Here is a 13,984-nt window from a genome sequence, read left to right as displayed (position 1 = left end):
TAATAGCCACCACAGAACGCACCTTTTAACTTCCCTTATAATTCTGCCACGGTCTCTAAAACAACGTCCATTTATTCTTTTCCTTGTCTTGGTTATCGCATGGAAAGACTTCGTATTTCTGTACATGTTATGAGCTGCTGCCAGTATGATGCCCTTCTCTCACACCACTTCTCAGCTAGGATTTGGAGAGCCCAACCTCTCGCCAGCAAACACTCATAAGCATGACCCATTAATTTCCTTTTCCACCTCCATAATTTTATGATATATCACCCCAAACTTCCCCTTATTCGAACTCCGTAGTAGCGCCTTCAACTCTTTCAACTTTTCCACCACCGATTTGTTGCCCAACCTTGCCCATTCCTCCTTCACCACATTTTAAGTTCACATGAGACAGCCAAGCTTCTAAGGTTCTGAATGGTTTAGGGGCTCTAGTCGATCTCACCCAAACACACCAGCAAGGCACAATGATCAGCTAGGGAGCGATTTAACCCTTTTAAATTTAAATTCTCATATTCAGTTACTCATTCACTATCAACAAATTAAAGACCCAGTCTAATCTGCTGTAGGATCTACCATCATACCATGTATATTTTCGACCACTCAACTCCAAATCCACAAGTTCCATATAATCAATCCATACCTTAAACAATCTACTGCTTATAGACAACGAACTACAACCCCTCCTTGCATGCTCATTAGTAATTTCATTAAAATTCCCCCCTAATAGCATGGGGACATCAACTTCCTGCTTCACTCTTCTCAATTCATTCCATGTACACTTTCTTCTATAGTATAAAACACAAGCTTCTTATCTTTTCTGACTTTTCGATCAATCACTTTTAATATTAGAAATGGTACGTATAACATTTCTCTTTCTGCTATTGACTACTATTCTAATAAAATCCAATAATCTAGATTCATCTCACCCTCATTACAAACTATTACTCTAGTCACACAAGATATATATAAATGTAGAAATGAAATCCAGGATTTGCAGCAACTCAACAATAAGCTTAGATCAGGATCAAATTCACAAGGGCATATGTAAATTCAGTAAAATACATCCTATATGTAAAATATGAACTTCCTTATAATACTATCGTTTATCATTCTAATTATTAATATACTCATGTACAAGGGTTAAGGGCCGTGCCAAAAGAATTGTATATAGAACTCCAAATATCATAAATGGAATGGTTTTGTATACACATCGAACGCTTCACAAGCTGTCAGCTGTGGTTCCTGTTGAAAGAAAAGGCAAAAGAAAAGTAATAAAGAGGAGTCAGTTCAACTATACGAGCATCTCAATACACAGATAGATACTAACTAGTAAAAATTGCCACAGACGACAATGAGAATTAATGAATCCAGATTATGGAGCATCCTTCTACAAGGGGAAGGAGTTCCAAGTTCCAACACAATTTGAGAAAATAAGGAAATGTTTGGCATGTGTTTTCATTTTTTATATTTCTTGTTTTTAATATTGTGAAGTAAAGAGTAAAAACATATATATGATTTAAGGTGAAAATTCACATGCAATTGTCTTCACGTAAAATTAATAGTTGAGAACTGTAAGATAATTTGAATGGTTCGACGAAATTGTTCTCTAACGATTTTCAACTATCAACTTTGCATGTGAGTTTTCATCATGATTTTATTGCTTTAACAATTTTCTCTTCTTTCTTTATTAAAATCTAAAAATAGAGAACATTGAAAATGAACATTGAAAACAGTTTTCTAAACCAAACAAACCCTAAATTTCACCAAGTTGAAATCCCTAAATAGCCATATTTCTTAAAAGTTTTTACTAAATAGCCATTATTTTTAAATTATTTATCAAAAAGTCACTATTTTGACATGGTAGAAAATTTTATTTCTTTTAATGCTGATGTGGAGGTGCATTTCCCATAATACCTCCATGCCAACACAAAAGTAATAAATATTGCTACATAACAAAAATGGCATATCGATAAATTGATATATAATTAAAAAAAGTGACAATTCTGTAATAAATTTTGAAAATTATGGCAGGTAGGGATTTTGGCCCCCCCCCTCCCCCCCCCCTTACTTTTATCTGACCAAAAGACCAACCAAACAAACAAACAAATATGTAACTCAGATTCACTTAGTCCTCGGAAGATTTTGACAAGGAACAAGTCTATAAAAGTATTTACATTATTCTTTGAATGTTTGACAACAAATAGATCCCTAAAAATTAAATAGTTTGGTCCCTTCAAAATGCATGACATTAAATAATTTCCTGAATGCTCATACTTTATTGAGAACCAAAATATTGGACAAATATCGCATGCATCTTTTACCAATCAATATGATATCAAATTTTAACTTTCTGAATACATGTTTGATATCACATTTAAACTTTTAGTAGCTTATTTAATGTCAACAAGCTTTTAGGGACGAATGGCCCATTGGTTTTATCAATTATTTTAGGATTCTAACATATTTGGATAACTCTTTAAAAAATAATAACGGCTAAAAAGAAATGTTTTCAAAATTTTATTAGAAGCTTAAAAGAGTAGCTTTTGATAAAATGATTTTAACTTCTTCAGTTTCACAAAGAATTCATGTTTCATAATAACTCAGAATATTTAAGAACCAAAATGCATTTTATCTTTCTTTAATGCCATTCCCTATTTCAATATGTTTTAAAATATATATTGAAGATACTCAAGATAGGGAATGAAATTAAATCATCTACCAATTTGCTTCACAGTAACTCTCTTAACACATACATAATCAACAACAATTAACTGATTAATACAATGTGTATCACGTTAAAATTCAGACCATGTAACACTATTTGTGACACATCATTCTTCATTTGTTATGCATAAAAAGTCATTTGGGATCAAATTGGTATAAAACCAAAGGACCAAGAAAAAAAGTGATAAGCTATGAAGAAGGAACACTTCATTGAGTTGTTATGTCTGCATGTTAGACAAATTTTGGACACTTTGATACTAATCTGACATGTATGTCATCCTTATCTAACTGTGTTTTGAATAAAAAAAAAAAATACTTCTCCGAACATGCTTAGACACACTCAAATATGATTACGTGTCGGCATGTCTAACCCTATTCTTGTTATATATTTTTGAAATGAGTTTAGAAATATTATGTAATATTAATTATTAATATAAAAATGATAAAAAAATCTTTAAATAATTAAAAATATTCAAAACATTTAAAAAATTTATACTTCATATTTTATATATATGCCATCTTTCTTTATCTGTTATGCCAGTGTCCGTACTTCATAGGTGATAAGAAGAAAGGGCTCTATTTGCCTAATCTGAAAAGTGACCTAAAAATGGTATTTGCACTACTTTTTGTGTACACATCCTTTGTACACTTTGTTTTATGGCAAACTTTGTATTTTCTTTCACATCTTATCAATCACTTTTAATACAAAAAATAGATGTATAATAGAGGTGTATATAAAAGTAATCCGTATAACATTCTTCAAATTAAACATACGAATTTCAAATTAAGCTGCCCAAGCATACCTGTCTTAGTCCACCAATACCGCTGCCTCCAGTCAACAGCATGGAGAGGAGAGAGGTTACTACACCACCACCTATAACATCACCATCATTGCCAACATTTCTGATGGCAGTGCGCATGGCATTCAGAATGCTACCGTATGTAGTCCCATGACCACGCTCAATGGCTTGGATGAAACAAAACGTCATGGCCCCAGTTGATGTAATCTTTGAAAGTGCCTGTTTACAGGATTAGTGATAAAAGAGATAAGCTATCTCAGATAGAACTGTAACAATCTTGGACACATCAATGTAATTTTTTGAGACTTACAGATGTATCAGCGGAGGTTTGATGATCATCGCATCCACTAAAGGAGATAACTTCTCCACCAGCCGATCCTTTCCATGTACCTGACCTAGGGCGATGGTCCTCCCATACATACCGTCCACTCCTATACAAAGAAGCCAGAAACAGAGTGAATACTAGGGCGATGGTCCTACCATACATTCTACCGTAAAGATTATTCAATGGCTGGTTTCTTTCTGATTCTAGGACAAAAGTACCCCTTTTTTTTCAAAATTAAATACTTATTTTTTTGTTGAGTTATTTTTGTGCTTCAAAAAAAAAAAAAAAACAATAGAGGCAGAAAATAAACAATTTTTCTGCACTTTCTGAAAAGTAGGTAGGGACCTTTTTCTACCAGAAGTAGATGAAATTGAAGAGAGAGAAATCTGAAAAGATTAAGATTACCAATTTATCTCCACATATTTTTAAAAGGACAAATATATCGATGCAGAAAATATAAAAGCCTAACCACTATACTTCTTATGAGATTTTTTTATTGCATTATCCTAAAAAGGAGATTAAATTATAGTGAGTATTATTTGTTAGATCTAAAAATTTAATTTAATTTCAAAATAAAAAAAATGTATTAATATATCGAGAAAACGTGTTATATATATATATATATATATATATATATTACATTTTACTATCAAAATAAAATATTTTTAACTAAGACATCATTTAAAAAGATAACATAGCTAGTATATAACAGCAAAAATTTAAGCAATTATTGTATTTTATTCCAATAAGTAGATATATAATAAAATAATTACACCTTTTAAGTTTTCAAAAATACCATGTTATGTAAATAGTTTTTTCCTCATGCCCCATAATAGTAATTTTATATTAAAAGAAATACTTTAGATATTTGTCATATCCAAATACTTAAATGCTTATGATTCTAATTAAATGTACTTTTATAGATATATCATATATCCAAATACAAAATATTTTTCTATTTCTACTTCTGCTTTAGCTTTCGAAGAAATACCTCTCTAGACTGCACAAATCCAATATATATAAATAAAAGAAAGACCCTAGTTCTTTTGAAAGCACTAAACATAAAAATACCAAAACAAAGGCAAAACAAACATATATCCTAATTTCCTTCATCAAAAGACTCCTTCACCAAAGGTTGCATTTTTTTTATCAAACACACACACACACACACACTTGGTACATCAATGGACATAATTATTAAATCTTATCTATTCAATTTCTTTACACTTAGCCAAACCAAATTATGTAAAGTTTTTCTCAACTTAACCTCAGTAATTGAAGCTCCAACTTCCCAGGTTTACAATATTTCCTGCTCTGAACTCCTAATTTGGTATCCACTCATCTTATTCCCATGAGTTTGATAATCATTGGCGTTAATAACCTATCCAAAGCATGCCTATAGCATATCTTCCATTTCATTCAACTAGCTTGAATCTTATCAGTTAAGCCACGGTTATTAACTCCATATGGAGCAGGGTTAGCCTAATAAATGCTATATACTCTTCTAGACTCAGCAAGGATTGCAAGTTTGCAACATTTCCAAAAAGCAAGCACTGAGCCATTGGCTTTGGGTTTTCAAACTAAAGGTGCGGATTCAATCAACCCTTGATACAGACCTGATAGGAAAAATGCAAAATGACTGAGTAAACACGTTACTTGTCATTCCCTTTTCTTACATATTCCTTTTCTATGGTTATCCTGTTACTACTTGTAGTATCCCCATATGGGTTTTTCCAAGATGAAAGAAGCTCAATCACATGTCATTTCGTATCTTTGCATTCACACTTTGCAATCGCAACATAGGCTTAAATGTTGACCTCTCCTAACAAAATAAAATCGGTTCTGATACGAGATATCTTACATTAATATGCTCTCAATTACTATTTCCTATAGCTTCTTAGTGCAACAAATGAGTTTAATTTCTCTACAGTTTGCATAATGAAGCATGTCTTGTTTGCTCTAGCAAAGATATATCAAGGTGAGCTCCTCTTCAATTCATCTAGCATTTTCTTGCATTTCATTTACTTATTAGAGAAGAGGGGAAAGGTAAAATTTACAAGACATCGTAGGCTCACTTAGACAAAATGAACTTATTATTTAAATTAAAAAAATGGATGTATGAGTTGACAACAACAAAAAGATGCATCCACAAAAAAAATATTGGTTATTGATCATTGCTGGCAGAATTATTGAATATCTAAAAGAGATTTTGGCAAATACTTTTCTTTTAAGTTTTATCAAAAGATTTTCTAACAATCATAATCCCATAGTCAATTCATAACAACCAAACCATGCAACTGGGAAGTAAATACAAAATATTTACTATGTAAAGAAGATAACCTGTCCATTCTGCAAAGAAATGGCAAATCCAGAACAGTGCCACTGTGGCAAGCATCAATTAGTGCATGCAGCCTAACCCCAGGTAGTAGAGGTCTGACAATTGTTGCATTAATCTCGTCATCTACAATCATGCCCTGTGTTTCAAAGTCAAGGGGACATAATGTTTCATCATATCCATCAGCTTCATCACCACTATAGTTCCTTTGCTGTGACCCATGACCCGAATAATGAAAAACCAGCGAGTCTCCCGGTTGACATCCTTGTACAAGCCAAAACATAGCCATCCTCATGTTGTGCTTATTAGGAAATTTTGGGCCATAAGGATCTTCTTCTTCTGCATTTTGATATTAAAATTCAAAATAATGTAAAAGTTAACCAGCTTGACAAAAAAATTAATTAAGGTGGCAAGGGAAAATGAAGCCTGGAAATTACTGAGATTTAATCAATAATATGAATTCTATCAATTCTTTTAATACATTTACTAACATGAGAATGAACTTAAAAGTATAAAAATGTTATGTGCAGTTGTGTTTAAGAGGGCTGCTGGTTAATGGAAAGTAATTAGACTATAAATTAGCAGCTGGTTTGTTTCTTGACGGATTGTAATCACTGTCCTTAGTTTAGTATGATGAAAAGTATCCTCATCCAAATGAGTGAGGAACTGTGAAAAATATTTTTAAATAATGTTACAAGGTTTTAGAAACCAAATTCCTGTGTTCTAGTGAAATGTCACCACATTTCCTATTTTGAAAACCTTACAATGCATCTAACCATTTTCATATATTTCTTCGAAGATGCTTTTAACTTGTAAGTTTTATTGATAATTGTGCATGGTGTTGGATATATTTTAGGCATGACAAATATGATATGATGATAATTTCTAAAACTTACAACACATTGTTTAAATTAATTATGAACAAAAATGAGTATCTTAAATATATGAACTGGATGTACATGTACACACTATCAGACACACTAACAGAAGGGCCATGCAGCAAGGAAAAACATTTATCTTGAGTAGCCGCACCTCATGAAAATTCCAAAATATCAGTGGTGAGAAGTTGCTCTAACTTAATGAATAATTCATCAAGGTGTTAAATTTTATCCCACCTTGATACAACTTCAAATTTGTCTATCCTACTTTTAGATTTTATGCTAACCTGCTTTTGATGCATGTAACCAACCCCACCTAGTGGACAAGGATTTTCTGTTTACATCTTTAACCCTAATAATGATATAATTTTTAGAAAAGAGAAAAAATTGTAATATTAATTGTATTAAAAAACTATTTTGGTTGCTGCATCTGCCTCTTTTCCACCATTGCCTTCATGTTCTTGTCCCAATAGGTTAAAAACCTCCTTGCTCAACCACCCAAATTCTATGTCCAATCCCTTTACTTTTCATCACATAACAGAACCTTCCAAAATTCAATAACACCATCTCATTCAACGTCTTTCCCATTCTTTCTTCCTTTTTCCCATTATTTTTGAGGGGTTTTTAATTAATTTTAGGTTAAAAATACAGGCACATGTTGATTTTACTTAAAAGATGGGTTTATCTAGTTCGTTTGATGTTAATTGTGGAAGCTGCAACTTATTTCTTCATCCAGCAACAATGTTTATCTGCTGTGTTTGTCAGATCAAGCTCCTCTAAAGTGAGGGAGTCAATAAAGCAATAAAGTGTGAGGTTAATCACTCTTAAATTATGATAGTGGGGTTCAAATATGATGGGAATTACAATTCAATGGTGATTAACCCCTCACTTTATCACTTTACCAATCTCCCCACTTTAGAGGAGTTAAATTCGTGTTTGTCTACCATTGTTGGATGTTACCACAGAATTATGGATAAAGACATCAAAACACAGAATTCATTTATCAATACAATAAGTTGTTTCAAACCATAGACTTGAGTTTGAAATAGAGTTAGAAGTCATTTCTTAATAGAATTAGAATTCTTTTCTCACACTAAAAGCTTTCCAAACAAACGATCTATTGTGGAAGGAGATCACCTATCCCACTACTATGTGATCCATCAATTGTCAATGATTATCTTGATTTGACATATTTGACTAAATTGTCATCTAATGAATTTTAAGTTTTAGCTATCAATTTCACTGCACGGGAGTTTCCACCTCAATGGAAACAATAGAGAAACCCTACATGACCCATATTGGGAATGATGAGTTATCAAAGAGAGGAATGCATATGTCAACAAAGACACTAGACTGGGGACTCCTTGATTTGCCAAAAGGATAAGAAGACAAGTGACACTAAATGTAAATGATGACAGATGCAACAATAGAGAAATTAATTAAACAATTGCTATATTCCCTAGGCTTTGAATGAAGTAACTCATTAATTGTAAATGGAATAAGAGTAGAAATAAAAACTCTAAAATCATACATTACTGAGTAAATCGCAATTACAAGCAAAATTCCCAATTCCACTTCTTCCTGCAATAATTGATTTCACCGAAGAATAAGCAACGAAAACAAGATCAGAGGAATTACCGGTGAGCATGATGATGCAAGATTCGGGGAAGTTGAACTTGTTCATGAGAAGGTATTTCATGCACTTGGCGTCGTTGATGCAACCCTTCAATTCGTGCCGGGAGTATTTGTACGAAATGCCGACGACCACCGCCTTCTTGCGGCCGTGAGCATTCGGCGGGGGGCCCGGCGGTGCGTGGTTGTAGGGGGAAGGGGCCGTGTGCGGCGGCGGTGGAGGCGCGTGGGCCGATGAGTGTGGCTGGTGCGGGAGGGCGCGTGGGTCGGCAATATGAGTGACGGCATGGCACAACGCGCAGCGGATTGAGGTGGCGCCAGGTGGCAACTGCAGAGGCGTGTGGCATCCAGAGCAGTTGACGAGCATGTTGCTGTACATGATTGCCTTGGGTAGGGGTAGAATTGGAATATGGTGTTTTCTCAGTTTGGTGGAAGTGAAGGAGAAGGGAAAAGAAGATGGAGAGCGTGTGCGTTTATCAGTGGTTGTTACCGACGGCGCAGTTTAGGTGAAGATCTGCGTTTGTGATCAGGTTAGTTGCCTGGGTGGGACACGGTTTCTAATTTCATTTATTTTGATTGGAAAGGGAAAAACTTTATCTCTGACTTTCTCCGTGTCTTTTCCGTAACTTTACATCTTTTTGCGATGATTCTAGAATATCTTTTCTTACTCCCTTGCATTTTGTACATCTTTAAGAAAATGATTCGAAAAAAATTAAGTTACAAAATTATTCTAAATTTATTCCTTTAGTAAACAAACATGTGATATTAATACATATACATATATATATACTACAGAAATTATTTTTAACACGCGAGATAAAAATAGTATTTTAATTAAATATTGATATTTAAAGTGTATTATAATATTGTGAAAAACGTAAAATAGGTGTCCAACACGCAGATGCGTGTTGTCAAGATGATGACCCGTGTCTAATACGCACTTTAATAATAATACGACACGCATTTTATGTGTTAACTCTTCACCTGCAAAATTTACACACATATAATTACACTAAATAATCTCATTTTTAACAAAAATATCAATTAATTTTTCATATAAAAAAAATTAGCCTACATACTAAGTTACTGTTATATCAAAAATAATATTTTCGACAAAGATATTATTAAATTCTTTGATAAGCTCAGTACTCGACAAGTTTTTAAACTTCGATTATTGCCAAATACCAAAAATATTGCATTATTGATCAACTTATAAGTGCAAATTAGAACTTCTTTGAGAGTAGTTAAGTATTCAACTATGTACTCTATTGAAGATTATTACTCGACAAAATTTGGGTCGAAGTCGTTTTGTGTATCGACAAGAAAGATTCGATCAAAGATAGAGATGTGTCAATGTCATTTGATGTCGACATCGAGGAAGATTTAATCAAAGACAGATATAAAGCGTCAAAGAGTTTGAAGATTTCGTATCAAGACGTCAAATTGATAAGAAGCTGTGGCATATTAAAAAGATATGATCGAAGAGGAGGTTAATGTCGAAAAAAGTGAAGTGTCCTTGACGGGAACGGTTATTGACGAGATAATTGTATGTGGTTATGTATCAAGAAAGGATTGGTGGTAGGTGTGTACAAATAGAAGAGCAACCAAATAATAAAGGGTTAGAATTTCACTTCAAAAAATACTCTCGCACACTCACATCTCCAGTGACTTTTTTAGTCTGTAACAAGTTCATTTTTTGTTGGATTCCTTCTATCATTTCTTTCATTTTTTTTTAAATTCTATATTTTAAAATTCAGCAATTTATTTTTATTGCAAATTTAAATTCAGTCATTTTACATTCCAGAATTTATTATTTTCTTTTATTTACATTTACAGCAAATTTTGCATTCAGTTATTTCAATTTGTAAGTCAATTTTATTTTGATTTCATTTAAAGAAAAATACAAAAAATATCTTCTCCTTCATGACAAAATAGAAGACTTTAATGCGTGATAAAATTGATACTCACAAAAAAATAGATTTTATTCTCAGATAATATATATCAAATCAATCCATATTTGCTAAAAAAATCTGCATAATAATCAGACACACATTATTTCCAAAATTCATCAATATGGGCATGATATCAAAATATGTCGTTATTTTGAAAAGAAAATTTTTAACAAATATGCTTTAATAAAGAGTAATATTTGGTCTATATTAGGGGTGGCAAAGCGGGTCGGCTCGTCCCAACTCACCTCGTCCCATCCAGGCCCGTCCCATAAACAGGGCGGACCGGTCCGCCCCACTAACTAAAATAGGTTCAAAATGATAGTCCGTCTCGCTTTATGGCGGATTGGCAGACCGGCGGGCTAGCCTGCTTGACTTTTTTTTCGAAAAAATAAAATTCATTAAAATTAACCAAAAAATAATAATTAAAAAATCAAATAAAAAAATAGTCAAATTATAATATAATTTTTTTATTTTTTTAATTTTTAACTTCAATAAAATTGTTTAAAATAATATTTGTCAATAGAATCATCTTTATTTTAAAAAATAAGTCACATAATTTGAGCATATATACGAAATTGTAAAATAAAATAAATAAAGTTAATAACTAGAAGAACAATGAAAACAAAAAATGAAAAAAAAGTGTTTAAAAATTCTATAATTATTAATTTCATAATAGTCATTATTTTTTATTTAATAAAAAAAATAAAATCTTTGGTCCGGCGAACCAGCCCGTCCCGCCCTGCCAAAACCCGTCAATACGGATTTGGCGGGCTCCAAATCCTAGTCCGACCCGCCTTTTTAGCGGGTTTAGCGGATTGACCCGACGAGTTCGGCCCGTTTTGCCACCCCTAGTCTATACATTTAATAGTTTAAGGTTTTAACTTTATTATTATTGTATGATTCTAGAATGCATTGCATTCTAACGTCAAATGTTAACACATTTTGATATCAATATTTACGTACGTGTCTCTCTTCTCATTATTATTTTTAAAAGTAGGATAGAATATTATTGCGTCGATTACCGAAAATTAGTGGATTGGACATAAACGTGAGATTTAGACTTCTTTGAGTGTTGGATTCGACGTCTTGAGAAGGGGATGGTACCTACAAAGGACTCAAATATTTAAATTAGCAAAAATTTTAGACAGATTTTTAGTAGATTAGTGTTGAAAAAATACTTGAGATAGAAGAGGTATATATATAGTTAAGGTGGTGACCGAGTGGTCACATCTGTAACCTCACATCCTACTCTGATGGGTAGTTATATTTTTTTTTAATCTAAGAGTTGTTATAATTTTATATTTAAAGATATGGCCTTATTTGTAGGTGCAGTTAAGGTTCTGCATGCCAAGTCGGCCTCTTGAGGTCATGCGTATTGGTAGGCAGGGGCAGAGCCACTCATATATAAAGGAGGGCAGTAGCCCCCTAAACTTCAACTTTTTCTTATAAGTTATGTGTAAACTTTGGTTTAGCCCATTAAAATTTTAATTTTAGTCTCTTTACATTTAAAAAAATTAAACTTTGGCCCCTCCCCAAATTTTATCTTAGCTCCGCCCCTGTTGGTAGAGTAGATTTGACTTTGGTGACTAGGCTTTGTCTGTTTTTAGGCCTGCCTTTAAGTTGTGGATCAGGGTATGAACAGTATCCCTATTTGAGACCGATTGATTTTAAGTTGGGTTCGAGCATTTTGGTCAAGTCGTTCTTGCGTAGTCACTTTAGGCTTTACGTGCATCGATCATATTGAATTTCTCTACGTAACAGGTCGGAAAACTCGACGTGATTTTGAAATGATGTAATATTACACTTTAGACTTTACGTACATCGATCATATTGCACGCTTCTTCAGTTACATTGGTAATTGTGCACATTTAATGTAAGGTGGAGTTACTTTTTTTGCCCTTGCTACTTATATAAGGCGGTTCCTTTTTCCTTTCTTTCTTTTTTCGTCTCTCCATTTTTCTTGAAAGCTTTCTCTAAAACTGTTTCTGTTCCCTTGCAAAGCCATCTTCATTTCAAGTTTTTGTTTTCTTTGAATTTTTTTCATTTTCCTGGCCGTTGTTATTTACACATTTTTTCCCATAATTTTTGCATGCAACTTCCATTTTCATTGTCAAAGGTTAGCAATTTTTTCTTGATGATTGGTGCACCCCATTTTATTAGGGTTTTTTACATTGGTAGTAGATGATTTTATGACTTTTTGTGGTTTCTTTCAATGACATTTTCTTGCTCTTCTTCCTTTCAAAGATGTGGCTTCTGAAAAATGTAGTGGTAGTTGTTTGTTTGTGATTTTTTTTTCTTATGTTGCTTTGTTCTGGTATCATAATGGTTGCTATACGGTGACAATTTGTTTTTCTTGGAGTAATTTTAAGGAGACCTAAATTGGGATTTCGTGTTTGCCCCTAAATGGTGTTATTGTTGTCTTTGATGATAACGTCATTTTCTATTTTGTGAACATGGGAGATGTTGTCACCATTTTAATATTTGAGGATGTAGACGTTTGTTGTGATGATGATTTCTGACTTGTGTATTGATTACTGATAAACCACTATTTTATGGTTTATCCTGTACTCAATTGAGTGGTTTTTATCAACTCTTTACCCACTTATTCATACTATTTGCATGGTTTTATATTTCCTTCCTAATTATGTGTTTTGATTGAAAACATACTTCTTTGATCTTATATTTGCTTATTATTAATCCTCTCTTATTACCATTAGATGCCTTGATATGTGTGTTAAGAGTTTTCAGATATTATAAGGCAGGAATGGCTTGGAGAATGGAAAGGAAGCATGCAAAAGTGGAAGAAATACAAGAAGTTGGAGAAATTGCTAAGCTGTCCAGCCTGACCTCTTCGCACTCAAACGGCTATAACTTTAGCTACAGAGGTCCAAACGACGCGGTTCCAGTTGCGTTGAAAGCTAACGTCCGAGGCTTCGATTTGGTATATAATTTGCCATAGCTGCCCCGACGCCAGGCGACGCGAACGCGTGAGTCACGCGGACGCGTGATCTGGCAGGAACGCAACCCGCGCGGCCGCGTGAGCCATGCGGCCGCGTCACTTTTCCGTGACCTGTACGGACCAGAAAGCGCTGGAAGTGACTTCTGGGCTGCTTTTGACCCAGTTTTCAGCCCAGAACACACAGATTAGAGGCTATAAAGTGGGGGAATGCATGTATTCATAATTATTCACTCATAATTCACTTTTCATGTTTTAGATGTAGTTTTTAGAGAGAGAGGTTCTCTCCTCTCTCTTAGGATTAGGATTTAGGACTTCTCTTAGTTTTTAAGAGTGACTCTCGATCCAGGTTCAATGTTCCTATTTATGTTTCTCTTTTATT

At 33.5% G+C, this 13,984-nt stretch overlaps 1 protein-coding gene across 1 annotated transcript; it reads right to left on the bottom strand.

The window, feature by feature from the left end:
* Positions 1–990: 990 nt before the first annotated feature.
* LOC130935603 (metacaspase-1) lies at positions 991–9,260 on the bottom strand. Its single transcript, XM_057865422.1, has 5 exons — positions 8,701–9,260; positions 6,190–6,523; positions 3,835–3,955; positions 3,528–3,743; positions 991–1,242 (listed from the first exon to the last, which is right to left on the bottom strand). The coding sequence occupies exons 1-5, from the start codon at positions 9,071–9,073 to the stop codon at positions 1,183–1,185; spliced, it is 1,104 nt and encodes a 367-aa protein (XP_057721405.1). The 5' UTR covers positions 9,074–9,260; the 3' UTR covers positions 991–1,182.
* Positions 9,261–13,984: the final 4,724 nt, after the last annotated feature.

This window comes from Arachis stenosperma, chromosome 6, assembly GCF_014773155.1.
Source record: "Arachis stenosperma cultivar V10309 chromosome 6, arast.V10309.gnm1.PFL2, whole genome shotgun sequence".
Lineage (NCBI taxonomy): Eukaryota > Viridiplantae > Streptophyta > Magnoliopsida > Fabales > Fabaceae > Arachis > Arachis stenosperma.
This window is presented reverse-complemented; position numbering and strand designations above follow the sequence as displayed.